The 26,061-nt window shown below is 39.6% G+C and overlaps 2 protein-coding genes across 4 annotated transcripts in view; one reads left to right on the top strand and one right to left on the bottom strand.

Annotated features, from left to right (window-relative positions):
- F2RL2 (coagulation factor II thrombin receptor like 2) overlaps positions 1–2,644 on the top strand; it is a 36,590-nt gene extending 33,946 nt beyond the window's left edge. The window contains exon 2 of one of the 2 annotated variants that reach the window (XM_017527679.2): positions 775–2,644. In XM_017527679.2, the coding sequence (XP_017383168.1) occupies positions 775–1,838 (1,064 nt within the window). In that variant the 3' untranslated portion in view covers positions 1,839–2,644. The remainder of the gene's footprint in view (positions 1–774) is intronic. The other variant, XM_037738182.1, reaches the window with a different exon arrangement.
- IQGAP2 (IQ motif containing GTPase activating protein 2) overlaps positions 1–26,061 on the bottom strand; it is a 306,128-nt gene that overhangs the window by 96,512 nt on the left and 183,555 nt on the right. For both annotated transcript variants that reach the window (XM_017527675.2, XM_037738181.1), the window contains exons 10-13: positions 24,274–24,437; positions 21,544–21,704; positions 16,593–16,717; positions 8,278–8,441 (exon numbers count right to left, since the gene is read on the bottom strand). In XM_017527675.2, coding sequence (XP_017383164.1) covers positions 8,278–8,441; positions 16,593–16,717; positions 21,544–21,704; positions 24,274–24,437 — 614 coding nt within the window. The remainder of the gene's footprint in view (positions 1–8,277; positions 8,442–16,592; positions 16,718–21,543; positions 21,705–24,273; positions 24,438–26,061) is intronic.

Below are 26,061 nucleotides of genomic sequence, written 5' to 3'. Positions count from 1 at the left end.
TTGGGGAGTTGTTATTCTGCCTAACACAATGGTCACTCCTCTGTTCAAAATTGTGTGTGCAACCCCAGCATCTATGAACAGGCATGATTTCTCAGGACAGTTTATAGGCCCTCCAGTAACTTAGCCGTTACCCACTCTTTCAATTTCCTTTCTCAGCTGCACCTTATTAGCATGAGACAATGCATTTTTATACATCTTCTCCACTAGTAGAGTTACTTACAGATAGAAATGGAGTTTATTTAAAACTTTACACCACTGACATGTAAGTGTACAATAACAATTTGCTAAATCAACTTACCTGGCATTCCCAGATCTTATAATAGCCCATACTATGCTGCTGCCCATTCATCATCAGCAGAATCTTACTCATTAAATTCCATCTTTTTATGAATCTTGCTTGTCTTTGCTCAAGTTCATCTTTTCCTTGACATTTTGCTCAAACACCTGAATCTATTAAGTATTGTCTGAATGCCTATACAGTTTATAGTCAACATGCCTATAATGTTCTGATGTGCTATTTTTGTTTCTTTCAGTAGTATTATAAACACCTTACACACAATGAGTGATCATTTAGTTTTTGTTTCTGCATGAGATAGTGTTGTTCTGGGGCATATGATATGTATTAAGTACATGCTTGTTAAGTGCCTAATCTATGATTTTTAAAAATAAAAATGATCTTAAATTCTACAGTCACAGAAATTATGTAGCATAAAACACATTGTTTTCTTTTCTCTTGAACCCTAAATATATGTGAATACTTCCTTTCAATTACAGGCATGGAAAATGATACAAACAACTTGGCAAAGCCTGTGTTATCTGTTAAGACCTTTCGTGGAGCTCCCCTAGATTCTTTTGAAGAGTTCCCCTCTTCTGCCTTAGAAGGCTGGACAGGACCCACCATTACTGTAAGAATGAAGTGCCCTGAAGAAAGTGCTTCACATCTCCATGTGAAAAATGCTACTATGGGGTACCTCACCAGCTCCTTAAGTACCAAACTGATACCTGCTGTCTACCTCCTGGTGTTTGTAGTTGGTGTGCCAGCCAATGCTGTGACCCTGTGGATGCTTTTCTTCAGGACCAGATCCATCTGTATGACCGTATTCTACACCAACCTGGCCATTGCAGATTTTCTTTTTTGTATCACGTTGCCCTTTAAGATAGCTTACCATCTTAATGGGAACAACTGGGTATTTGGAGAGGTCCTGTGCCGGGCCACCACGGTCATCTTCTACGGCAACATGTACTGCTCTATTCTGCTCCTTGCCTGCATCAGCATCAGCCGCTATCTGGCCATCGTCCATCCTTTCACCTACCGGGGCCTGCCCAAGCACACTTATGCCTTGCTAACATGTGGACTGGTGTGGGCAATAGTTTTCTTATATATGTTGCCATTTTTCATCCTGAAGCAGGAATATTATCTTGTTCAGCCAGACATCACCACCTGCCACGACGTTCACAACACATGTGAGTCCTCGTCTCCCTTCCAACTCTACTACTTCATCTCCTTGGCGTTCTTTGGATTCTTAATTCCATTTGTGGTTATCATCTACTGCTACACAGCCATCATCCGGACACTTAATGCATACGATCATAGATGGCTGTGGTATGTTAAGGCGACTCTCCTCATCCTTGCGATTTTTACCATTTGTTTTGCTCCAAGCAATATTATACTTATTATTCACCATGCCAATTACTACAACAACAGTACTGATGGCTTCTATTTTATATATCTCATAGCTTTGTGCCTGGGCAGCCTGAATAGTTGCTTAGATCCATTCCTTTATTTTCTCATGTCAAAAATCAGAAATCACTCCACTGCTTACCTTACAAAATGCTGAAACTATCTTAGAGAACAAGGACAGCTATCACAGAGAATGTTTATTTTCACAGACATCTGTTTTCATGGACAACATATGCATAGTGCAAGGAGCTCCATTTCTGAGCTCCTAAGAAATATGCTTCAAGGGTCAAACATTACAAAAGCATCAGTAAATTTTTTTTTTTTTTTAGACTGAGTCTCCTGTATTGCCCAGACTAAGTGCAGTGGTGCTATCTTGGCTCATGGCAATCTCTGCCTCCTGGGTCAGCCTCCCAAGTAGCTGGGATTACAGACATACATACCCAGCTAATTTTTGTATTTTTATTAGAGACAGGGTGTCATCATGTTGGCCAGGCTGCCGACCTCAAGTGATCCACCTGCCTTGGTCTCCTAAAATGCTGGGATTAAAGGCGTGAGCCACCACGCCGAGCAGCATTAATCATTTTTAAAAACAATTTATCAGTATTTAAAAAATGTTAATACAGGAGAAAAGATATCACAACTCTTTATGAAAAATGACATTTCCATTTGCCTTATTGCAACTTCAAGCTCTTTAAATCTCCATCTTCCCTATTTCTGTGAATGGTATTGCCATCCTTGAAATCTGACATCATTTTTTATTCTTTGGTCTCTTTTGACTCTCATGCTGACGGCTGCCTCATCAACTGGTTCTATCTTTGCAGGGTCCCTCACCAGGATCCTTTATCTAGTTCCACCTTTACCTTCTTTTTTCTTCCTTTCTCTTTTTAAATAGAGACAGGGTCTCGCTTTGTTACCCAGCTGAAGTGCAGTGACCTGATCATAGCTCACTTCAGCCTCCAACTCCTGGGCTCAAGCAATCCTCCTGCCTCAGCCTCCCAAGTAGCTAGGACTACAGGCATGCACCACCATACCCAGTGAATTTTATTTTTTATCTTTCGCAGAGATGGGGTCTCATTGTTTCCCAGGCTGGTCTTGAACTTCTGGTCTCAAGTGATCTTCCCATCTCAGCCTCTCAAAGTGCTGGGACTACAGACATGAGCCACTATGCCCAGCCCACCTCTGCCTTCTAACCATTCTCTCCACTGCCAGCCTACCCTCCATTTCACAGGTCCCGCCAGATTAATCTTCCTTGGATATCAGTTAGGCTACATCACTAAAACACCTCTACTAACTCCACTGCTTGTATAATAAATCATAAATCTTTAGCCTGGCATTCAAAGCTAACTGGCTAATCCAACTTCCGGTTAAACCTTGCTTGTGATGTAGGCACCAACCAAACCTCTTGCTCTGCTGTTTCTCCATGCTGCCTCAGACTGAAAAGCTAGTCCTGACATCTTTGCCTTAATTCTGTCCATTTCTGAAGTCCTCAAAGAACCATTCTTCCCTGATTCTCAGGCTAGCATTGTCATTTTTCTTATCTATACTTCCAAAGCAGCACTTTTGTACACTTTTTATTATGGCATCTATATATAGTTCATTTATATGTAAATTTTTTAATTCCATGAACAATCAAACACCATGTATAATGGAGAAGGTGCTCATCCTCTCCCTTCCTTGAACTTCTGGGTGATGCCAGGCCCAAGTCTCTGTGGGGCCCAGCTCTATGCTTTGCATTCTGTGTGGCTGAATGAATTAAAAAAATCTCAAAGCAGCTAAAAAGCCCATTAACTTCATACTGAAAAAGCAACATACTGTGATGACATGGGATGATGTCATTTCAGGTTGGATATACAAAAAAATAAGGAAGCTAAACTAAGACTATACTCAAAAGGCCATTTAGAAGTTTAAAATAATGCCTCCATTATTTTTTTTTCCTTAAGCATAGCTTTTAATGGGGAAATGGAATTTTGTTATTAAAACCCATTATATTACTGTAAGTAAATGACTATTTTTCCCTTAACTCAGTGATTAGACAGGAGGGAAGATGCTAGTGGTGACAAATGAATGGTAGTAGTGAATATCAATGGGGTTGAGGAAACTTTAAGCCTAAAGGATTGCTGAGATGAATTTACAAGTCTGTAGGAATCTCCCTTGAGTGTACATTTTGTAATGACCAACAAAACAATAAAAAACAATTTTAAATGCATATTTTTAAATGTGCAGAGTTTTCTATTTCATTGGACTTAGGTAAGAAGAGCTCATATGAAGACCCTTTATGTGTGTGGTTATGCAAAGAGCCAAAATCAGGTAAACACTAAAGTGAGAATGAAAAACAAATCTAAAGTAAGTTTCAAGATGATAAAAACTTCAATGAAAGGAACTGACTTCTCAAAATTAAGTCATCAATTACAACACAGTTTTACCTAGGGAAAAAAATACAGCAATGTTTGTTAAAAGCACACAATTTTTATGGTATATACAGGGAGTAAAACAGAACTTTTTGGTGGGGTATAATTCTTATGTTCACAAGCAAAGCCTTCAATTGTAAAACAGCACACAACCCAGTGAACAGACATAGAAAAAGTGTTCTACTCTGCTAAGTTAAAGTCAACATGACCACTATTCAAGTCTCTTTCTAAGAGGCAAAAGGAATTTGAAGGCTACACAAAGTTATAGTTGAAATACTGCTAAAGAGGACCAAGAATCCTCACCAACTTCAATCACGGTCCTCAGTCTTTGATAAAACTGAGCATCCATCCTATGAAGATGTTACCCGTTGTGACCTTTAATAGCTATATGCTTTGGCATAAATTTTACTTATACTGATAATACGAGCAATATAATTTTCTTCTCTTATTTTCCAAGGCCAGACCTTGGGAAGGCCAAGGAACAGAAATAACACCATAAACATACAACTGGAAACTTCCAGGAATAAAAACAGAGGATGCTGAATGTGGTGGCTTGTGCCTTAATTCCAGCTATTTGAGAGGCTGAGGTGGGAGGATCACTTGAGCCCAGAAGTTTGAGACCAGACTGGGCAACATAGCAAGATCCCATCTCCAAAAAAAAAAAAAAAAAAAAGCAGAGGTTAAAAAACAAACGTAAAGACACTGCCGAACAATAGAATTAGATTTTTCCAGAGAAAAAGAACAGGCTGAGAAATCAAGGAACAGAGAAAGAAAACTGTGCTTAAAAACAGGAATTTAACCAAATATGATTTATTGCATGGATGTGCAGTGTTTTAAATCTGTTAGCAATTATCAGTATATTTCAAAACCCTTAATTATATAGGCTAAAAGTGGTTTAATGCCTGAACTAGAACCCAAATCCCTAGGCTCCATATCAATGCTCTCATCACACCATGAAAGCTACTGCTTCCACACCTAGAAAGGATGCCTGACACAGAGCTGGCATGGTGTGGGCATTCAAAGCCTTCTTTCAAAGGACTCCTGTGGAGTTCCGTCTCAATCTAGATTGGAATGCCCAGTCTAGAGGAGACCTATACTGCCCACCTATGAAAGGTCTTGGGTTTGTGGAGTCAGGCTCACCTCAAAGACAAACCTCCATGTGGCTGTGGGCAAACAGGGACACAGATCTATCTCTGTTTGTCCTCAGAAGACCCTGACTTTGATGTGTGAACAGCGCAGACCCTATGTCTAGTAAGAACCTTGAGGCCGGGTGCGGTGGCTCACACCTGTAATCCCAGCACTTTGGGAGGCTGAGGCAGGCGGATCGCCTGAGGTCAGGAGTTAAGACCAGCCTGGCCAACATGGTGAAACCCTGCCTCTACAAAAATACAAAAATTAGTCGAGCATGATGGCATGTGCCTGTAATCCCTGTTACTCAGGGGGCTGAGACAGGACAATCACTTGAACCTGGGAGGCAGAGGTTGCAGTGAGCTGGGATGGTGCCACTGTACTCCACCCTGGGCAACTGAGCAAGACTCCATCTCAAAAAAAAAAAAAAAAAAGAAAAGATCCTTGAGATATTGACATCACTCACCTCTTACTTGGGAGGCAGCCATAGGTGCCCATAATAATACTAGCTACATTATTTAAGTCCTTTTTTTGGTGCCAGGCTCCATGCTAAATGCTATACCTACACACACATGTGCACACAGTCTTAATTAATAGTACATATAGTTATATATTGATATATATTTACATATTGTATATTTGCATTGAACCCTTACCATAATTCTTTAAGACAGGTACTATTATTCCAATTTTATACATGGAAAAATAAGCATAGAGAGATTTGGTGACTTGACCAAGGTTGTATAACTAATCTGAGGCAAAGCCAGGATTTGAATGATGTCTGTCTTCAAAGCAAATAACTTTGTTTTGCTTTTAAGTTTACCATGTGCCACAGTCATAGCCACCTCAGTGGAAAGAGCAAGGTGGAAGCCCACTTTCCTCCTCCTGGGATGTGCGGACACCAGGCTTGGGTATGAGTCTTCACTCTACCCACCACTGGCTATACCTTGGCCAGGCATTCGCCCCAAGCCTCAGGCTCATTCATATCGGATGAGACAGCATCCATTCCACAGCTGGTATGAGGTTTAAATGAGAAAGACTGATGTGACTGGGGGCACTTGGCAAAGTTCAGAGGGTCAGGCAATGCCACCACCCTTCTGGTCAGAAGGCTGGCAGTGCAGAGGGCACCACCATGGGAGATACCTTCCTCTACCTTCAGTGAGGCAGTGGAGTAGTGAGGACAGGATTTACATTGCTTTTTAAAAGTTTAGCAACAGTAATTATGTAATACATACACTCCTTAAAAAATTTAAAAATCCAAGCAGTACAAAAACAGAGTGAAAAAGAAATCGCCCATCTATACTAGCCTTTTAGTTCACCTTCCAGAAGGTATCCTCCCTCCAGAAATACTTTAGACACATATAAGAGTGTGTGTGCCCCTCCCTACAACACATATACAAGTCTGTACTCCATTTCTATGCACATCACAGCATGATTCTTTTGCTTAACAACACTTAGGTTGTTTTTGGTGTTTTGTTATTACAAACAAAGCTGCAATAAACATCTTTTCCCATCTGCCTTAATACATAATTACGATGTTTCTGAATCAGACAGACCTAAGCTGTAGTCTCAGGACTAATTACCTTTTAGAAACCTTTTATTTTATTTTATTTATTTATTTTTGAGACAGACCCTTGCTATGTTGCCCAGGCTAGGAGTGCAATGGTGTGATCTCTGCTCGCTGCAACCTCTACCTCCTTGGTTCAAGAGACTCTTGTGCCTCAACCTCCCAAGTAGCTGGGATTATGGGTGTGCACCACCACACCTGGCTAATTTTGTATTTTTTTTTTTTTTTTTTTATAGAGATGGGGTTTTGCCATGTTTGCCAGGCTGGTCTCAAACTCCTGGCCTGAAGTGATCTACTTTCCTTGACCTCCCAAAGTGCTAGGATTATAGGCGTAAGCTACTGTGCCTGACCACATCTTAGATAGCTTTCAACAAGTTACTTAATCTTGGTTTCATCATGTGTAAGATGGCAATAATGATAGTGAAATGGTTCAGAAGGCTGTTATGAATTATTGTGATGATTAAATGAGATGATACACATGAGTATCTAATATCATGCCTGGCAAATAGTAGGTTCTCAATAAATGTCTGCATTAACCAAGGATATTTTTCTTGTTTGGAATGAGGCAGTTCCTAGGTTCTAAAGGCCTAGACAGAGAAGATAACCATGAGTATCTAATATCATGCCTGGCAAATAGTAGGTTCTCAATAAATGTCTGCATTAACCAAGGATATTTTTCTTGTTCGGAATGAGGCAGTTCCTAGGTTCTAAAGGCCTAGACAGAGAAGATAACCACCCTTTCAGCTGAGTTTGCACCTGAAGACACGGTAGCCGTAAGTGGCTAGGTCCAGGTGGCATCACTTCCACTCTTAGGTAACAGATCATATCAGCCTCACTACTCAGCCCACTTGCTTTATCACAGAGGCCAGTCTTTGTGGGGCTCCTTATAATAGCGGTATAAGCTCTGTACTCAGAAAAAGCTACCGCTCTTCAAGAGGAAAGCTCCTGCTCTACCTCCACACCTTCTCTTAGGCTTCTAGTCCTCCACAACCTCAAACATCTATGAATCACTCTGAGTATCTCTCATTTGGACACTTTGCACACCCTTATCTTTACTATCACTTAACTGTTCCATGTGACAATGCCCACTACCTCAATCAGTTTCTAAGCATTTTGAAGATAAGGTCGGAGAATATTCAAATGGTATTATGTGTCCCTCTGTATCCCCATCTTCTCTACCAGAAGCTATGGACTGAACTGTGCGCATAGTATCTACTCAGGAAATAGCCAATGAATTGAACTCTGAATAAGAGCTCACCTACAACTGAGTTTTTAGTTGAAGAATTGAAGCAATAAGTAGCTCCGGAGCTAGTTTCCCCCTAATGTTTGGTACCAGGAAAATAACAGCTCTATTATTTCCATTCTGATTCATGGGTAATTGTTGGGACAAGAAGCTCATGAGATTTAAGGTAAATGGGTCAAATCCTCCCTCCTTCCCCACCCCTGCCACCTAGCCTGCAAAATTTAAAAGAAACAGATATACTAAAACTTACCCCGAGTTTCTGTGATTTAGCATGGTATAAAACATCCTGGTAGTGCTGGGCATGGGCTGGGTCCACATCACTAATATTTGCAGTAGGTAACAGCAAAGTTTCTAAAGTCCTTGAAGGATTCCCTTCATCAATAGCTTCATTGATGTACCCTACAGCTACCATTCCTAGAAAATGAAGAACAAGTTTTCCTTTTAAGTCACGGTACATTATAACTTTCCTAGTATCACCTATTGCAAAAGGCTAATAAATCAGTAGAGAAAAGCTGTAGGACACAAGATCCAGGAACAAAACCAATTATGTTTTTATATACTTATAATAAGCAATCTGAAAATAAAATTAAGAACACATTCAATTCATAATAGAGTGCAGCTACAAATACATAATAAGTATAAACAGAATAAATATTTAGATATAATTTAATGAAAGAAACACAAGACATGTACACTGAAAACTATAAAACACTATGGGAAAAAACTTAAAGACAAATACATGAAAAGATAGCCCATATTCATGAAATGAAATATTTAATATTGTTAAGATGATAATACTCCTTAAATTGATCTACAGATTCAATGCAACTTCTATCGAGGTCCCAGCTGCTTGTTTTGTTTGTTTGTTTTTAAGAAAGAGTTTCGCTGTGTTCCCCAGGCTGGAGCGCAGTGGCATGAACTCGTCTCACTGCAACCTCCACCTCCTGTGTTCAAGCATTCTCATGCCTTAGCCTCCTGAGTAGCTGGGACTACAGGCAGTGCCACCATGGCCAGCTAATTTTTTTTCTTTTTTGAGATGAAGTTTCACTCTCGTTGCCCACGTTGGAGTACAATGGCACGATCTTGGCTCACTGCAATCTCTGCCTCCCAGGTTCAAGTGATTCTCCAGGATCAGCTTCCTGAGTAGCTGGGATTACAGGTGCCCACCACCATACTTGGTTAATTTTTGTACTTTTAGTAGAGACGGGGTTTCACCATGTTGGCCAGGCTGGTCTCAAACTCCCAACCTCAGGTGATCCACCCACTTCAGCCTCCCTAAGTACTGGAATTACAGGCATGAGCCACTGTACCAGCCATGGGTAATTTTTGTATTTTTAGTAGAGTCAGGCCTTCATCATATTGGCCAGGCTGGTCTCAAACTCCTGGCCTCAAGTGATCCACCCATCTCAGCCTCCCACGATGCTGAATTACAGGTGTGAGCCACCACGTCCAGTCCCAGCTGCTGTTTTTTAAAAACAGAAATGGACAAGCTGACTCTAAATCTCATATGGAAATGCAAGAAACCAAGAATAACCAATAATCCGATCTTGAAGAAAGAACAAAGTTAAGGACTTTTCCCATTTTCAAAACTTACTAAAAAGGCTACAGTGATCAATACTAAGGATAAACATATAGATCAATGGAATAGAAATTGAGAGTGTGGAATAAAACCCTTACATTTATGGTCAATTGATTTCTGACAAGAGTGTCAAGGCAATTCAATGGGTAAAGTATAACAGTCTTTATAACAAATGGTGCCAGGAGGAGCGGACATCCACATGAACAAAGTTCAACTCCTATTTCACACTACACCAAAAATTAACCCAAAATGGATCACAGACCTAAATGTAGAAGCTAAAACCATATATCTTTTAGAAGAAAATTTAGGAGTAAATCTTTGTGACCTTGGGTTACATAATTATATTTTAGCTGTGCTGCCCAAAGCATAAAACAACAACAAAAATGTAAATGGGACTTTGTTGAAATTAAACTTTTTGTGCTCCAAAGGACACCATAAAAAAAAGGGAAAAGACAGCTTAAGAAATGAAAGAAAATATTTGCAAATTCTATATCTAATAAAAGGACATGTATATAAATATATAAAGAACTGTTACAACTCAACAAGATAAATAACCCAATTTAAAATTGGCGAAAGACTTGAATAGACATTTCTTCAAAGAAGATGTATGAAGGGAAAATAAACACATGAAAAGGTGCTCAAAATCATTAGTCACTAGAAAAATGCAAATCCAAACCACAATATGATACCACTTCACACCCACTAGGATGGCTGCAATAAAAAACACAGTAACAGTGTTGGTCAGAATGTAGAGAAATTGAAATCTCATACACTGCTGGTGGCAATGAAGCTGATGTAATCACCTTGGAAAGTGGTTTGATAGTACCTTTAAATATTAAGCATATAATTATGTTTAATAATTTGAATGTAAGTTATGTGAATCCAGCAATTCTTCTCATGTTCAACTGATTACTGGATAAATAAAAAGTAAATCCATAGACTGAAATATTCTCTGACCTAGAAAGGAATCCGAAGTGTATCAATGTGTGACACATGGGGAAGAACCTTGAAAACATTAAGTAAAAAAAGTCAAACACAGAAGACCACATATTACTGAATTTCATTTATATGAAATATCTGGAATAGGCAAATCCATTGAAACAAAGTACATTAGTGGTAGCTAGGGCATGGGAGGAGGGGGAGAGGGAGTGACTGCTAATGGGAATGTAATTTCTTTTGGACTAATGAAAATGTGCTGAGTTTAGAATATTTTGGTGATGGTTGTACACCTTTTTGAATAGATAAAAATCACTGAACTATACAGTTTAAAAGGGTGAATTTTATGTTATATAAATTATATCTCAATAAAGCTAATTTTTTTTTTTTTTTTTTTGAGACAGAGTCTTACTCTGTCACCAGGTGCCAGGCTGGAGTGCAGTGGCGCTATCCCGGCTCACTGCAACCTCCACCTCCTGTATTCAAGCAATTCTCCTGCCTCAGCCTCCCGAGTAGCTGGGACTACAGGTGCACACCACCATGCCCAGCTAATTTTTGTATTTTTTGTAGAGAAGGGGTTTCACCATGCTGGCCAGGATGGTTTCAATCTCTTGACCTCGTGATCCACCTGCCTCGGCCTTCCAAAGTGCTGGGATTACAGATGTGAGTCATTGTGCCGGCTAATAATGCTAATTATTAAAAAGGGGGCATAACTTTGTGCAGAGGCAGGAGCAGGGATGCTGACTTCTAGTGTAACCCTCACTTAGATGTTAGATAGTAATGCCAAGATATTTGGTGATGGAATCACAGAATACCAGAGCTCAAAGAAGTTAATGCAGAGATACATTGAAAAGAAACCGAAGTAGAGAGGTTTAGATAAACATTTTATTTTTTGGGTAACTCTACTTCACCACTTTGTAAAGGATGTCAAAACAGAGATGGTTCAAAAGTGAGCAATTCCCTACAGTGTTAATGAAGAGTAAGTTTCAAGGTCAATGTAGTCCAGTACTATCCAATGGAACCTTCTATGATGATGAAAATATTCTGTACCTGTGCTGTTCAATATGGTAGCCATTAGCCACATGTAACTGTTGAGCACTTAAAATGTGGCTAGTATAACTGAAAAACTGATTTTTAAATTTAGTTCTAATTAATTTAAATTTAAATTTAAATAGCCACATGTGGCTAGGAAATGTAGGTAGGCTCCATGGAAATAAAGTCAGGCGTGTTCTGGGATACTTTTGTGGTTCAAATATGGGTAATTAATTTCATATATTGTTTATATAATACCAGGTGGTAAAACATTCATGGATGTACCAAAGAATGAATAAGTGCATCCTCTAATTTAATTTTCTACCATCTCTAATATACCAAAGGATCTTAGAACATGGACTATGGGGCCAGGCGCAGTGACTCACGCCTATAATCCCAGGGCTTTGAAAGGCCAATGTGGGCAGATCAGTTGGGGCCAGGAGTTCGAGACCAGACTGGCCAACATGGTGAAACTCTGTCTCTACTAAAAATACAAAAATTAGGCCAGGCAAAGTGGTTCATGCCTGTAATCCCAGCACTTTGGGAGGCTGAGGTGGGTGGATCACTTCAGGTCAGGAGTTCGAGGCCAGATAATTGCTTGAATCTGGGATGTGGAGGTTGCAGTAAGCCGAGATTGCGCCACTGAGCAAAACTCCATCTCAAAAAAAAAAAAAAAAAAAAAAATAGCCAGGCATGGTGGTGCATACCTGTAATCCCAGTTACTTGGGAGGCTGAGGCAGGAGAATCACTTTAATCCAGGAGGTGGAGGTTGCAGTAAGCCAAGATTGCACCATTGCACTCTAGCCTGGGTGACAGAGTAAGACTCCATCTCAAAAAAATGTATATATGTACATGTATAGACTATAGGATTCACAAATGAAAAGCATGGAAGTTAAACTATGAAACCTGAAAAGTTTTTGCAATTCTAACGAAATGGATCTATCTGGAGGTTACTTCTCAATTCCTTATTATTAAAAAATAAACATCCATTCATAAAAAGATACATATGCATTTAGACAGACACACACATACATATATACATAACACATATATACACACACTGCCAAGGGGCTTTTGCTTCCTGGGTTAGTACTGATGGACCAGAACTGTTAAAGAAACTAGGCATTAATGAGCAATAAGCTTAGAATATAAGCATTTTTTAAGGCCAGACTTAATATTTCTTATTTTTTATTAGATTTCATCTAAAATGATCACCAGTCACTTCACAAATCTGATATGCCATGAAATAGAATGAGTACCACTCATTTTGTAAAAAAGTATCTCCATCTTGATACTCAAGTAAAGGTAAAATACTTAGCTAAATATTTTCCGAATAGATGAGCCCATAACCACCACCTTGTTAAGAATGAAAAGATTTACCTGTAAGTAGAAAGAAACCATCTAAAACTCCAGTTTAAATGGTTTCAAAATATGTTTGAAGAAAAAGCAAAACTATTTCTCTAATGAGCAAGTTATATTATCTGTAAACACTGAGAGAACTCTGGAAAGTCTAAGTATTATCTATATACAAGGTACTGTCGTTTCACCCTGTAGGATTTGTAAACTGGAGTGCATGGAATATTTAGTGTCACTCTCTGGTCACCCCCTCTTGGGTAAGCTGTTCTAAATACCTTTAAAACACCCCATCCAAAAATGGTCTTAACAGAACCAATGGCCGATCACCTGGAAGTGAGTGCATTTCAGCTGACTTGATTGAAATCACCTGGTAAAGCTGTTGTTTGGTGCGTTTCTAAGAACACAAGCTGCTGAGGCCATAGTGAATGACATCATAGGAGCTGAAAGATCTACCCACAAGCCCCCTGGGAACATGTGCATCACTTCCTCTGTTTATAAATAAAAGGGAAATCCTGTTCGAACAAAGACTGCTGAGCTGCACTCAGCCCATGGTCCACTTCTTTATATCAAAATGAATTATTACACCATTCTAGTCCATGAGAGTGTGGGTGTTCTCTTAGAGTTCATGTGTTTGAGGCAGCAGATGAGGTAACCTACAAAGAACGGTACCTAACAAATTTAAAGAGCAAAAACTCAAAGGAAGAAAACTTCCTAATCTAGGGTATATGGTTAAAATAATGCTCCTCTATGGCTCTACTGGGAAAAGTAAACTTTTCAGTAAGAAATCCACAGAGCCTGAGGAAATGCATTTAGCAGCTAGCTTCTCCATTAAATTCACCTTCTGTATTTCTCATTTTCCGTAGCTGCTTACCTCACCTACATCACAATGCGGACATGGAATTAGACCTCAGAGCATGTAACAGGAGTAAGGTGGGGAGGCAAGAGTAATGTACCTTCAAAACGTCCATGAAAAATCCTCAGCTCCTCAGACGACATAATGACTATACTGAGCATTCCTGTCTGTTTACAATGATGTATTTTAGAAATTTTAGATTTTTGAGCAATTGCCTAAACATGATATCAAACTCAATACTCATTTTGACAGAAGAAAAAAACAAAACCAAAACACAGATAAATTACTCTGTATTAAAGTTCCCAAATTCTAGACAGGAAATACTAGTGTCTGAAATACCTTCTCTGGTTATGGCATATGTCCTTTACGACAAGATATTCAAAAGAAGTGTTATAGTGGCCGTATGAAATGCCCTAGGGTGAATAACTCAGTAGTGCTGTTACCTTGATAGATAAAAGCCACAGCAATCGAATGAGATTTTTACTTAAAAATAATATCACTTATAAATAGGGGAGGGACGGTGGGGGGTGGGGAGCTGGGGAGGGATGGCAGGGGGAGAAATGCCAGATGTAGGTGATGGGGAGGAAGGCAGCAAATCACACTGCCACGTGTGTTCCTATGCAACAATTTTGCATGTTCTTCACATGTACACCAAAACCTAAAATGCAATAAAATAAATAAATTGGAAAAAAAAAATAATATCACTTACAAAAGACTATTCTCTTTCTAAGGTATACAAATATTACTTGTTTTTCTTCCCCGTAGTAAACAAAAGGCTCTGTTTGATAGCCAGGAAGAAAAATGGCATTTTCCTCCTTTTAGTCACTGTTAAGTCTACAATCGTTCAGCACTGAGAGCTAACATTCATTTGTGTAAGCGGCACATAGAGAAATAACTAAAGCAGAACTGAGGCATGGGTATTGCCAAGAATTGGGAAAAAAGTTAGAAAGCAAAGATGGGACGTGAGTCTTTGTTTTGCCTACCAAAAGAAAGGAATCCTACTTCTTGGGTGGCAGTTGCCATAGCAACCAAACCACGGCTGAAGGAGATTCAGAGCATTAAGGCGGAAGTTGTGGAGAAAGAAGCGTGGGGGACTGAGCTCTGCTGCAGGACACTACGAGCAGTGGTGGTCCCCCAACCCCCGCCTGATGATGTTGAACATCTGCTCAAATTAGTGCCTGCATCTTGACTAATCTCTGCCAAGAACCATAAACTCCCAAGCTAACTGTCAGAAAAGAGTTAAGTGGGCTGTGAGCAAGCTGTTTGATTGCAGACATTTTTAAATGCTTCACTGAAAGGAAATGCCGAGGCAACAGGAAGCCGTGCCATCCCAAAAGAGATTTAGACTTGTGCGCAACTTGGAAAGGACAAAATGAAAGTGTCCAGGCATCAGTGTAACAGTGGGACATCCGTGGTACTTTACATCAGGACAGCACACCTGGATCCTGTTTTATAGCAGGGGCTTAAAGTGAGAATATGGTTACAAAACAAGAACCAAATCTGACCTTGATTTTTGGCCAGTGTTCACAGGAAATAGCAAAGAAAAAGAAAAAAAACTTTGATACAATTAATTAACAAAGTCCTATGTTTTATTTCAAGAGTGATCTTAGTATTCCTAAGTTAAATACAGCATTCGAAGACCAGACCTAAGACCTTCCCCAAATGCACTAGAATAAAACATAATAAACTGTGAGAGAAGTATCTGCCTACTCTATCCGCAAGCTTGGAGCAAATGAGTTAGAAAAGTCAAAGCTGGAGGGTGGAGGAGAGATCAATGATTTTAGCAATGCTTATCCACTCTTGCTCACAAGTCAAAAGCTCATAAGCCACAGAAGATAGTATTGGTTTGTTTTCATGATGGAAAACACAGCCTGAAGCTTGAATTTGGTAATGCATACTACAGAAAAGCAGTGAGTGTACATATTGCAGAAGCTACATAGCTCCTTGTTCTTCATTCTACTTTTATAAGCAAGAAGCAAATGATAAAGCAGCAAGCTGATATTCAAGAAAGCAGGTTTCAGGGTGTATCTTGAGGTTGGTATGCTTTTATGCTGGTAGCTCATAATTTCCTCAAAAACAGCAAATCACCATGTTTTGTGATCATTAAGCAACAGCTAGATTGTCTTCCAACTTCTCCATTTGTGGGGCAGAAAATCATGTCATAATTCAGAAAAAAAGATGCTCAAATAAAAGGTCAAAATAAAATTGGGTGCTTAAAAATATGAGTTATTGGCAGGTGCAGTGGCTCATGCCTGTAATCCCAGCACTTTGGGAGGCCCAGGCGGGCAGATCACGAGGTCAGGAGTTTGAGACCAGCCTGACCAACATGGTGAAACCTCATCTCCACTAAAAATACAAAAATTAGCCAGGTGTGGTGGTGCATTCCTGCAATCCCAGCTACTCAAGAGGTTGAGGCAGGAGAACTGCTTGAACCCAGAAGGTGGAGGTTGCAGTGAGCCGAGATTGCGCCACTGCACTCCAGCCTGAGTGACAGAGCGAGATTCCATCTCAAAAAAAAAAAAAGAGTTATTGAGCTGTCTCTGAAGTACAAATAACCAGAAAATACCAGGCCTTCTACTTGTGTATTTTTACTCAATTATGTATTCTTGTATACACTTTGTAATGTTTATAACATATTGGTAAAGTAGAATAGGCATAAAATCTATATATAAACAAAGGTATGCATATTAGCGGAGTGTGCTCTCACAGAGTTCCTGAGCAAAAACTTAAAGTTTTAATCTAGAAAACTAAGTTGTCCAGTTACTATCTTCTCCCACTATGCTAGAGAAGTAAACCGTCTTATACTTACGGTCATTTTCTTCTTGAATTTGAGCATTAACCATATCAATACAATTCTGAATTTCGTTCCAGCTTAAGTTATCTTGCCCTTGGGATAAAACTTCTAGTTTAACAGAGAGTAGTGTGTTTGCATAACTGTGGAAGAGAAAAATATCTTGACGTTAATCAGAGACATTCATTCTTTGTTCATGCTATATTTCTCAAACATGACATATGGTCAAATGTAGTTGTCATGCAGTTAAAGAGTAGAAAGGCAAATAGAATTGTCTTGTGTAGCTCTGTCAACATACACCAAGCTTACTTGTACTAATGGTGTTTTCTTAAAGTATTTTTATAAACAAATTCTGTTTAATGAAAGCTCTTCAAAATCTAAACTTGTACCTAACTCAAGCAAAGCTAGAAGCTCTCAAGTCTGTGAAATTACTTTTCCCCAGTTACTAATTTTTCTCCCCTTTGTATGTCTTGGTTCTGCTCAGTCTTCAGATGATTGTTACAGGAAAAAATTCAGTTACCATGGCTCTCAATCTTTCTATCATCAAGAGAAGTCATTATTTCTCATGTTCCTTAAAAAAATCTAAGTTTTAAAAGACCTTTTCCACTCTAACTCTTATATAGCTGAGCCACCTTGAGGCCAGATATGCCACTGAGGTATCAGATAACATGCAAATGCAGTTCCAGAAACCTTGCTGAGTAACACAATCTTTACTGTATGTTGTCCTGAAGAGGTGGCACATGGTTTTGACCAGGATATACTGAAATTCCTTTTCAGCTGCCCATTTCTCCAAAGGCTCCTAGCCAATACTCAAAAATCTCTCAGGCCTGGTGTGGTGGCTCACACCTGTAATCCTAGCAATATGGGAAGCTGAGTGAGAGGACGGCTTGAGCACAGGAGTTTGAGACCAGCTTGGGCAACATAGAGACACCTCGTCTCCATAAAAAAAAATTAAAATTAAAAATGGTCCTCTCACCCGTCATTTATGACCCACGGCCCTCCTCACTATGCACAGCCCTCTGGACGATACGGTTTATTCAACCACTCCAATTACTTTTTTATTGTCTGGGGACATTTCAGGGAAAAACTTAGTCGTACTGATACATTAAGAAACTTTTACTTCTCAATAATCAATTTTCCCACTCTCCAATTTCCACAGAAACAATATTACAATCACAGGCCAACATGAACTATTCTAGCCAAAAGTAATGAAACTACATGCTTTTGTGTCTTTACACCAGGGCAATGAAGAACAATCCTCTGTGTGTAATGAGTCACTCTGCAGTTTGACTTCTGAATAGTCTCCAGGGATCTGGTAATGGCAGAGGTTAAAATGAAGTCTAAAACTGCTTTTTTTTGGTTGTGACAAACTTTTTCAAAATTCTGGATGCTTCAAGTTGGCACGCAGTATCTTCCATGGAGCGTAGCTTGAGAGAAAACATCATTCAAAACAGAAAATGGTGGTAACAATTAATTGTCTGTAGCTGAATGAGGCCTCTGCCAAGTGCAGATGTGAAATACACTAGCGACCACAATAACAATATGGGTAAGTGGCAACGTGCACTGTTTAGTGCCCCTCATAGACGGAGACTATTCTAAAAGCGCAACGTCCTTACGGGCATCCCATATACTTAACATCTAAATGCTTGACCCAACAGGAGTGAAATGGGAAAGTTAAAAATAAAACAGAGAGGCCGGGCAGGGTGGCTCACACCCATAATCCCACGACTTTGGGAGGCCGAGGTGGGTGGATGACGAGGTCAAGAGGTTGAGATCATCCTGGCCAACACGGTGAAACCCTGTCTCTACTAGAAGTACAAAAATCAGTTGGGTGCAGTAGTATGTGCCTGTAATCCCAGCTACTTGGGGGGCTGAGGCAGGAGAATTGCTTGAACCCAGGAGGTGGAGGTTGCAGTGAGCCGAGATGGTGCCACTGCACTCCAGCCTGGCAACAGAGTGAGATCCTGTCTAAAAATAAAATAAGTAAAAACAAACACAGAAATACAACCACCCATCACTACTTTAGAAATGTACAAAAACAAGCTATAAAGGGAAAATATTTTAGGAGTAACACAAGCAGCTCCACAGGCGTTTCCAATTGAGTATTTCTCTCCATACTGAAGTTACCAACTTTGGGAAATATTCCATAGTTTCCCCAAACAGGTCAATGTCCTCTCCTCTCACTCCTTCTCTCAGCTCGCTTCACCTCATGCTATGGACAGACTAGTAAGGAGTCTACTAATCTAAGAGGCCTGGGAAGGTCTGAGAAGATCAGTAATCCAATTTAGTTCATCAGATGTTTCTAAGTACTTACTACATGTAAAACTATAGGAATATTAGGAGGAAAAAAAGGTGCAGCCTTTGTGCTTAAGACCAGTGTGTAAGATGACACAAATTCCAAAAGGTATAAAAGCAGAGTGCAGGAAGGCCCATTAAAGTAGAGAGTCCCTAAAAGTAGATATAATGGGGTTCAAAGCAAGAAGTGGAAGGAAATCCTTAGTGGTGGAAAGCCTTTCCTGGGACGGGCACTAAATCAAACACTGAATCCTCAAAACAGATCTGCAAATGCAGAGTTGGGCTTTTGCTTCTTTTGTTTTTGTGCTTTATAGATGAAGGAAAAGGGCTCAGTTGGGAGGGTCAAACTCAGACATTTTTGGCTCCAACACGTATGCTCCTCTAACCACATCATGCTACCTCCCAGGAGAGATAACATCAGATGCGGGGATGGGGAGAAGCATGGATATACCTCATGGAACGTAATGTATGGTAGGTAGGGCTTAGGAGCTCCAATACCATGGTTAGTGGAGTTGAGTGAAGATACCAAGTTCCTGATGGTGAGAGGACCATGCCTAGGAACACAGAGACCAGAAAGTACACTTCGGCTTGGCTGAAGTGCAAAATACCAGTAGAGATGGAGCTGGAGCTAAGGTCAGAACAACATGCTTATGGTGAGAATTCTGGTCTTAATTCGGATGAGAACAAGGAACAATCAAACAGGAGAATTAGCTACATTTTAGAACAGTTAATCTGGGAACACTGTATGCCCAAGGCTAATGTTAACCCATATAATACTTTTGTGAGAATTAGACAAAAGAATCTTTCTGGGCAAGTACAGCCCCAAGAGTAGAAGCCATGGTGAACAGGTAGAGACTTTGCATGAATTCATCAAGGTGGCCTTGCACAGTATGCTTGTGCTATGAAAAACCTACTCTATGTGGCAAGGCCCTGGACAGAGCACTGTTTCTCAAACTTCATTAATCTGCAAAACTGGGCTTCCAAGATCCCAAGTCAAGATGCTGACTTTGGAAGTAAAATGCCAGGGATGTATAAAATCATTTGGGGCGAATTCAAGTGTCAATACAAGGACCCAAGTGGGCCCTGAAATCCCACGTCAGTATTGGGTCATCCAGATCCAGAATGTACTTAAATTAAAAAAAAAAAATCGAAACCATTTAAAAAGTTTTCCACGCAAACGGAACAGGACTACTTCTTTAAGGGTATTTGTAAATGAGGAAATGGGCACTTTTGATAATCAGAATGAGTGAGTCGGAGGCTACTGTCATGTAGAGGGCAGTTGCCAGGTATGCTAAATATGTGGGACATTCTTAACAGTTACCTCACCAAGATGCCCCATTAGCCTGTAGGCTTCAAAAGGGATTGACCAGCTCTTCTACTCTAGCACTAAGAAAGTATGGCAAAGCCTGGTTAGGTAGGAATGATGAATGAATGGGGAGAGAAAAGAAGTAGGATGACCAGTTTAGGGGTTACTACAGAAGCCAAAGTGAGAAGTAAAGAGGGTGGCTGCAGGGAAACGGAAACATCTTGCAGAGGTATAAGGCACACAGATGGGCCACTGACAGCAGGCTCTTCAGTGCACAGGGGTGCCCAGCTGAGGGCAGAGGGAAACTCAAATTGAGCTTGTGGTTTCTCAGCTTGCAGGAGAGGATGGTGCTATTAACAGAAACAGTGGAGGTAGATATAAATTACCTTGGAAACAGACTCTGAGGAGTCATATGAACCACATGGCCAAATTTAAGTAGAACAAGAGAATTAAGTTTCTACAAAAAGACTGAAAACAAGGAAAACCCACTATCCTTCCATTACTTGTTGGCCATTCTCTACGTAGGCAAGTGGTCAAATGCCATTTGTTTGACCTAAGAAATCACTGGTTTTTCCTGTGCGGCTGTACATGACCCAAGAGAATTAGCCAGCCTGTCTAATAGAGCAGTTCCAAAATCAGTAGCTGAAAAGAGCTTTGGTCAAGATCTGTGCAGACATCTCCCCCTGGTGGTTACAAGAATCCAAGGTTCACTCATTTTAACTGGGGTTTTTGTCTCAGTGACTCTCAACTGGCTCCCAATTCTGGCCATTTGATTTTCTCTCCAGATCTGCTGTGGTGTTTTATAATAATGCTATCAGTTGTACTATTTGGTAGGATACTTCAGAAACATGAAATGAAAGATACTAAATGGATGTTATTACCCACTGCCATGACCCACTGTGGCCTCAGGATTTCTTTGGCTTAATAATCAGAAGAGTGTAGTTTGGGGCCCAACTGCCCAACTTTAGTTCCATAACTCTGGATTCTGTTTCTGCATCAGTGAAATAAAAGAACTGAACTGGATGATTATTAAAGTTATTCTTCTACATCCTGCTGCTGTTTCCAAAAGACACACAAGGAAAGGTATGTTTCCAATAGCTTCTTTATTTTCAGCCTATCAAATAATCTCCGCCAATGACAAAGTCATTCATTAATTGCCACAGGATGATCACTTTCTGATTCTTTTTGTTTCCCCAGAAGGAATACTGTAAACAAGGATACTAATTAGAAGGACTCTTAAAACAGACTGCTTTTCAAAAAATATGAGCATGGTATACGGATTTCTCCACCAACAGACAAATTCCTCACTTGTAAGATCTGCCAACTACCATTTCTGCATTGAAAGAAGGTTTGGAAAATGTTCCTTACCGTTCCACATATGCCTTGTCCAGATTGTTTAAGCCTATTGTGGGGCTTCTGAGTTGATTCTGCACAGACACAAGATCGTTGCTTTCCAAGGCCTGGTTTAGTAAAGCAACAGCAGACAACATTTCCACAGCAATCAAAAGCTCCTCGTGGGCCAAGTAGTTCTGTTGGAAAACATGTGGCAACATAAGCTCTCCGCACAACACACCTCATGTGCACGATGGAGGTTTACAATGCACATTTCACCAAACAATGAAAAGTCAAGAACTTGATAGCTCAGCAGAAAGAGGAGTCGCTGGCCACTTGCTTTACACTGGCTTTAAGAACAGGTATATGGTTCCTGGGTTTTCCTTGGATGATCATTTTTCAGACTTAGTTGATCACAATGGAAAGTTACGATACCACAAATATCTGCATTCCCATTACTGATCCCTAATCCCAGCTATATTGGCTGCTTAAAGGCTCAGTTCAGCCATATAATTAAGCCAAGGACTAGATAACATTGTCACTGACTGAGAGTGCCAGATAAGATTTTAGCACAGCTAATGATTTCCAGTTTGAAATAAGGGTTAAGGGAAGGTTGGGAGAATTTCACCTAAAAGTTATAATCTGAAACACAAAGCAAGGTCTTCAAACCAAGACTATTGATTCTAATTCCAAAATTCTGATTTCAGAATAAGAAAGGATAGTTTAATCTTCCAAAGCAAATGGGAAGAAGGGGTTACCATAGAGAGCATGTAAGTAAATTTTATTCAAATATCTTACACAAAATACACATTTAACATATAAGGTAACAAATTATAAGAGCAGAATGCAATCATTTATAATTCACCTCCTCTACCTCTTTCAGTGACCTGTCCATGGATACCTAAATTGGTATATGGTAAAATGGAAAAGGAGAAAGGAAGAAGAAATGGAGCTGGACAGCCACAGGTTAACCATGGCCATTTGAGGATGAATGAGTGTCCTCAGGCAGAAGTAAGCCTTGAGTTTCAGAGCCAGAGAAGTGGAAGAAAATATTAATGAGAGAACCTAAGTGAAATTAAGAAAATAAGCTATTTTTCTTTTACAACAAATAGTATATGTCTATTTAGAAAACATAGAAAGTCTTCTTTTTTTTTTTTTTTTTTGGTAAAGATGGGGCTTCACTATGTTGCCCAGGTTGGTCTTGAACTCCTGGCCTCACGTGATCCTCCTGCCTCAGCCTCCCAAAGTGCTGAGATTACAGGTAGGTGCTACCATAGTCAGCTGATACAGAAGTCTTAATAAGCAAGAATAAGAAAACAAATGCTATCACCTAAGCTCTTTTGTGTATATCCTTTTATGTATTTTAAATTCATACATACATTTGCAGAGGTTTTGTCTCTATAACTGACTTTATTTTCTTATTGCAAAAAACAAGATAATGCTATATATCAATCTCATTTTTTTCTGCTTACTATTTGTATGGATATCTTTTCCAGTCATTATTCTTTACATTGTCATTTTTACTAGTTGCACGTATTTCTAGCATATATAAACAGCATAAATTAGGCAATCTGTTATTAATTAAGTAGTCATTTGTTTCCTGTTTTTCAATATTACAAACAATGCTGTGAAACATCTCTGTGGCTAAAGCTCTTTGGTTCATATCCTTCGGGCTCATTTTCTAGAATGTAACTGTCAGCGTCATGGGCTTTTGATCTATATTACTAAGACCACCCTGCAGAAAGGCTGTATAGTTCACACTCTCAGCAGCTGTGTAGAATATGTTTGTGCCCCATATTTATACCTACACTGGGTTAAATCTTTCTAATCTCTACCAATCTAAATAATATGTGTACTGTGTTTTAATTTATATTTATTTACTTCTGATTGAGTTTGAACTTTTTTTTGGTTTGTAATTTGTATATTTCTTGTTTTATGAATTGCCGGCTCATGTTCTTGGCATGTTTGTTGTATGTGAACAAGTGCTGATTGTGATTTTAAAGATCCAATGACTGTCCTACGTTTTTCCTCAGAGCTTTAATTTTTAAATTATTTTTTACATTTAACATTTTAAGTTGAAAGTTTATTCTGATATATGTGTAGTGAGTTAATGTTTTCTAAACAAAACTTAAACACTTGCAAAGACATCATTTATTAAATAATCCTTTCCTCACCTTCTTGAAGTACGAGCTTTGTCATATACTGAATTCTTGGCTCTGCCTTCAGTAGTTTTCATTTTGTTTCATTGTTTGGCTTACAGGAGTGTTAGTAAACATGTTCTTAATTACTGTAACCTTGTATGAAATTATTGTTGAATGTTGTTGTCATATTAAGGAGTACAGATTTACAAAACTCAAAGCCATTGTGCTAATGCTCTTATTTGCAGTTTCTAAAATTACAGATTGAGTTTATTTTCTATATAAAAAACATTATATATTATTAAAAAAACAGACATCGATATAGGTAAAAAATTATCCAAGGTTTTTCAAATATCACACAGGGAATAAGAACAACCTATTTTCATATGTATATGTGTAGACAACTGCTGGAATCTCCTAACTACGCTCTTAGATTCTTTATGTAGACTAAAAGCAAGAGTTAACCAGGAAGGAGGCCATGGAATTGGTATGGATGGGCCAGTGAGACCAGGATTGGTACAAATTAGAGATCCCCAGGCCCCTAATCCCCTTTTCCTAACTAGGCTTCCCTAGTGTGCCATGGCACTCAGGGTTACTATCCCCATAGCTGGAGTCTTCTCTGACTTACCATGGCATTCTGCTTCTGGAGGTTGAAAAGTTCGTTCTGATACATGGCAGCAGCAAAGGGATAAACAGCAGGCAGCTGGGCCTCTGGTTTCTTCAGGGCAAGCAGCGTATTCTCAGGGTCACCTTCCGGAATGACAGCATTGATATGCTTCACTGCAGCCTGTCCTGAGGGTGGGGGTTCACATTCTGTCAGAATGGCTGCTGTTTCCACTGCTGCCTCACCCAACCTGCCCTTCTTCCCAAGAATTTGAATCTAAGCAGTTACTTTTCATGAACTCTGAAAAGCTACAGGCAGAGGGTAGGTAAAGCCTTGAAAATGTTATCTCAGTAATTCAAACCAATCAAATCCTTGGAGTCCTAGAAGAACCTCAGCATTGATGGAGCTTAGGTTATGAGATCATTTCTGAGTAGCATGACTTCCTTCCAAAAGCTTTCATTTTAGAACCGGCTCTGGTTTCAATTCTTCCATGAAGCCTTCAGATTGCTCAGATCCTTAAGGATTTCTCATCTTGTGAACACCATAGTTATTTCAAGCTGGGCCATGTAGTTCCAGCAGGCATGTTCCCCAATGCTCCTTGTGCTTTAGTACTGCCTCCCCAAGCAGACTTCAAGCTACATGAAGAGCAGAAGCAAGCCTTGCCCTACTGCTGTATTTTCCTAATGCATAAGCACTATGGTAAGCCCACAGCAAGCACTCCGACACATTGCTACAAAATCTGATACAGCCATAAACTCTGTGATATTGTTTGGCTCTGTGTCCCCACCCAAATCTCATGTTGAATTGTAATCCTCAATGTTGGAGGAGGGATTCGGTGGAAGGTGATTATGACACGAGGATGGATTTTCCCTTTGCTGATAACGAGTGAGTTCTCATGAGACATGGTTGTTTAAGTGTGCAGCGCTTCCCCCTTCTCTCTCTCTTCCTCCTGCTTTGGCCATGTGAAGATGTGACTGGCTTCACCATTACCTTCTGCCATGATTGTAAGTTTCCTGAGGCCTCCCCAGGCAAGCAGAACTGTGAGTCAATTAAACCTCTTTTCTTCATAAATTACCCAGGTAGTTCTTTATAGCAGTGTGAGAACGGACTAATACACTCCATGATCTCTTGACCAGTTGTAAGGTACAGATTATAAAGACCTGAATTTTGGTAACCAAACAGTAGATTCAGTATAGTTTTCAGAGAACAAAAATGAAATTGCTGACTAAATGGAGAATGAATGATTAACTCTGCCACCAGGAAAGAGCAAACCAGACAGAGACTGCAGAGTTTTGCCTTATAGGGAAGGCATCTGTGTAGCAGAAATAACACACGCACATAAATTTCTAGAGCCTTTCAAGGGTTAGCCTGTCTGCCTAATTCATGACTAACTGCAGCTAAGATCATTCTAACCCTTTTTGACAAGATGACAACTTATCTTCTCTAAATACATTCACAAGCATCTTCCCTCAATGTTTTACTAAGATATGTAACTCAATAGCAGGAAATACTTACGATGAATGGAATCCTTCAAGTCATCCTCCAGAAAACTCACACTTAACCCAAAGGGCCCTGAGAATCTTACAACTTCTTTTCCATTTTTAAATTTAATGTGACAAACCAAAAAATTTCAGAAAGGAAGGCTAGTAGTTGTTTGTGGTATTTGCTGTTCTGCTAAAGGTAACCCAAGGCCTTTCAGCTGCATCTTGGGTTACTCTAGGTAGGATTTTGTTTCACCTTTGATACATTTATTACATGGGCTTGTACAGCTGGATGTCACACATCAGAAAATCATATCCTTAAAACACTGTT

The sequence above is a fragment of the Cebus imitator genome, unplaced genomic scaffold (assembly GCF_001604975.1).
Source record: "Cebus imitator isolate Cc_AM_T3 unplaced genomic scaffold, Cebus_imitator-1.0 Scaffold50, whole genome shotgun sequence".
Taxonomy (NCBI): domain Eukaryota; kingdom Metazoa; phylum Chordata; class Mammalia; order Primates; family Cebidae; genus Cebus; species Cebus imitator.
This window is presented reverse-complemented; position numbering and strand designations above follow the sequence as displayed.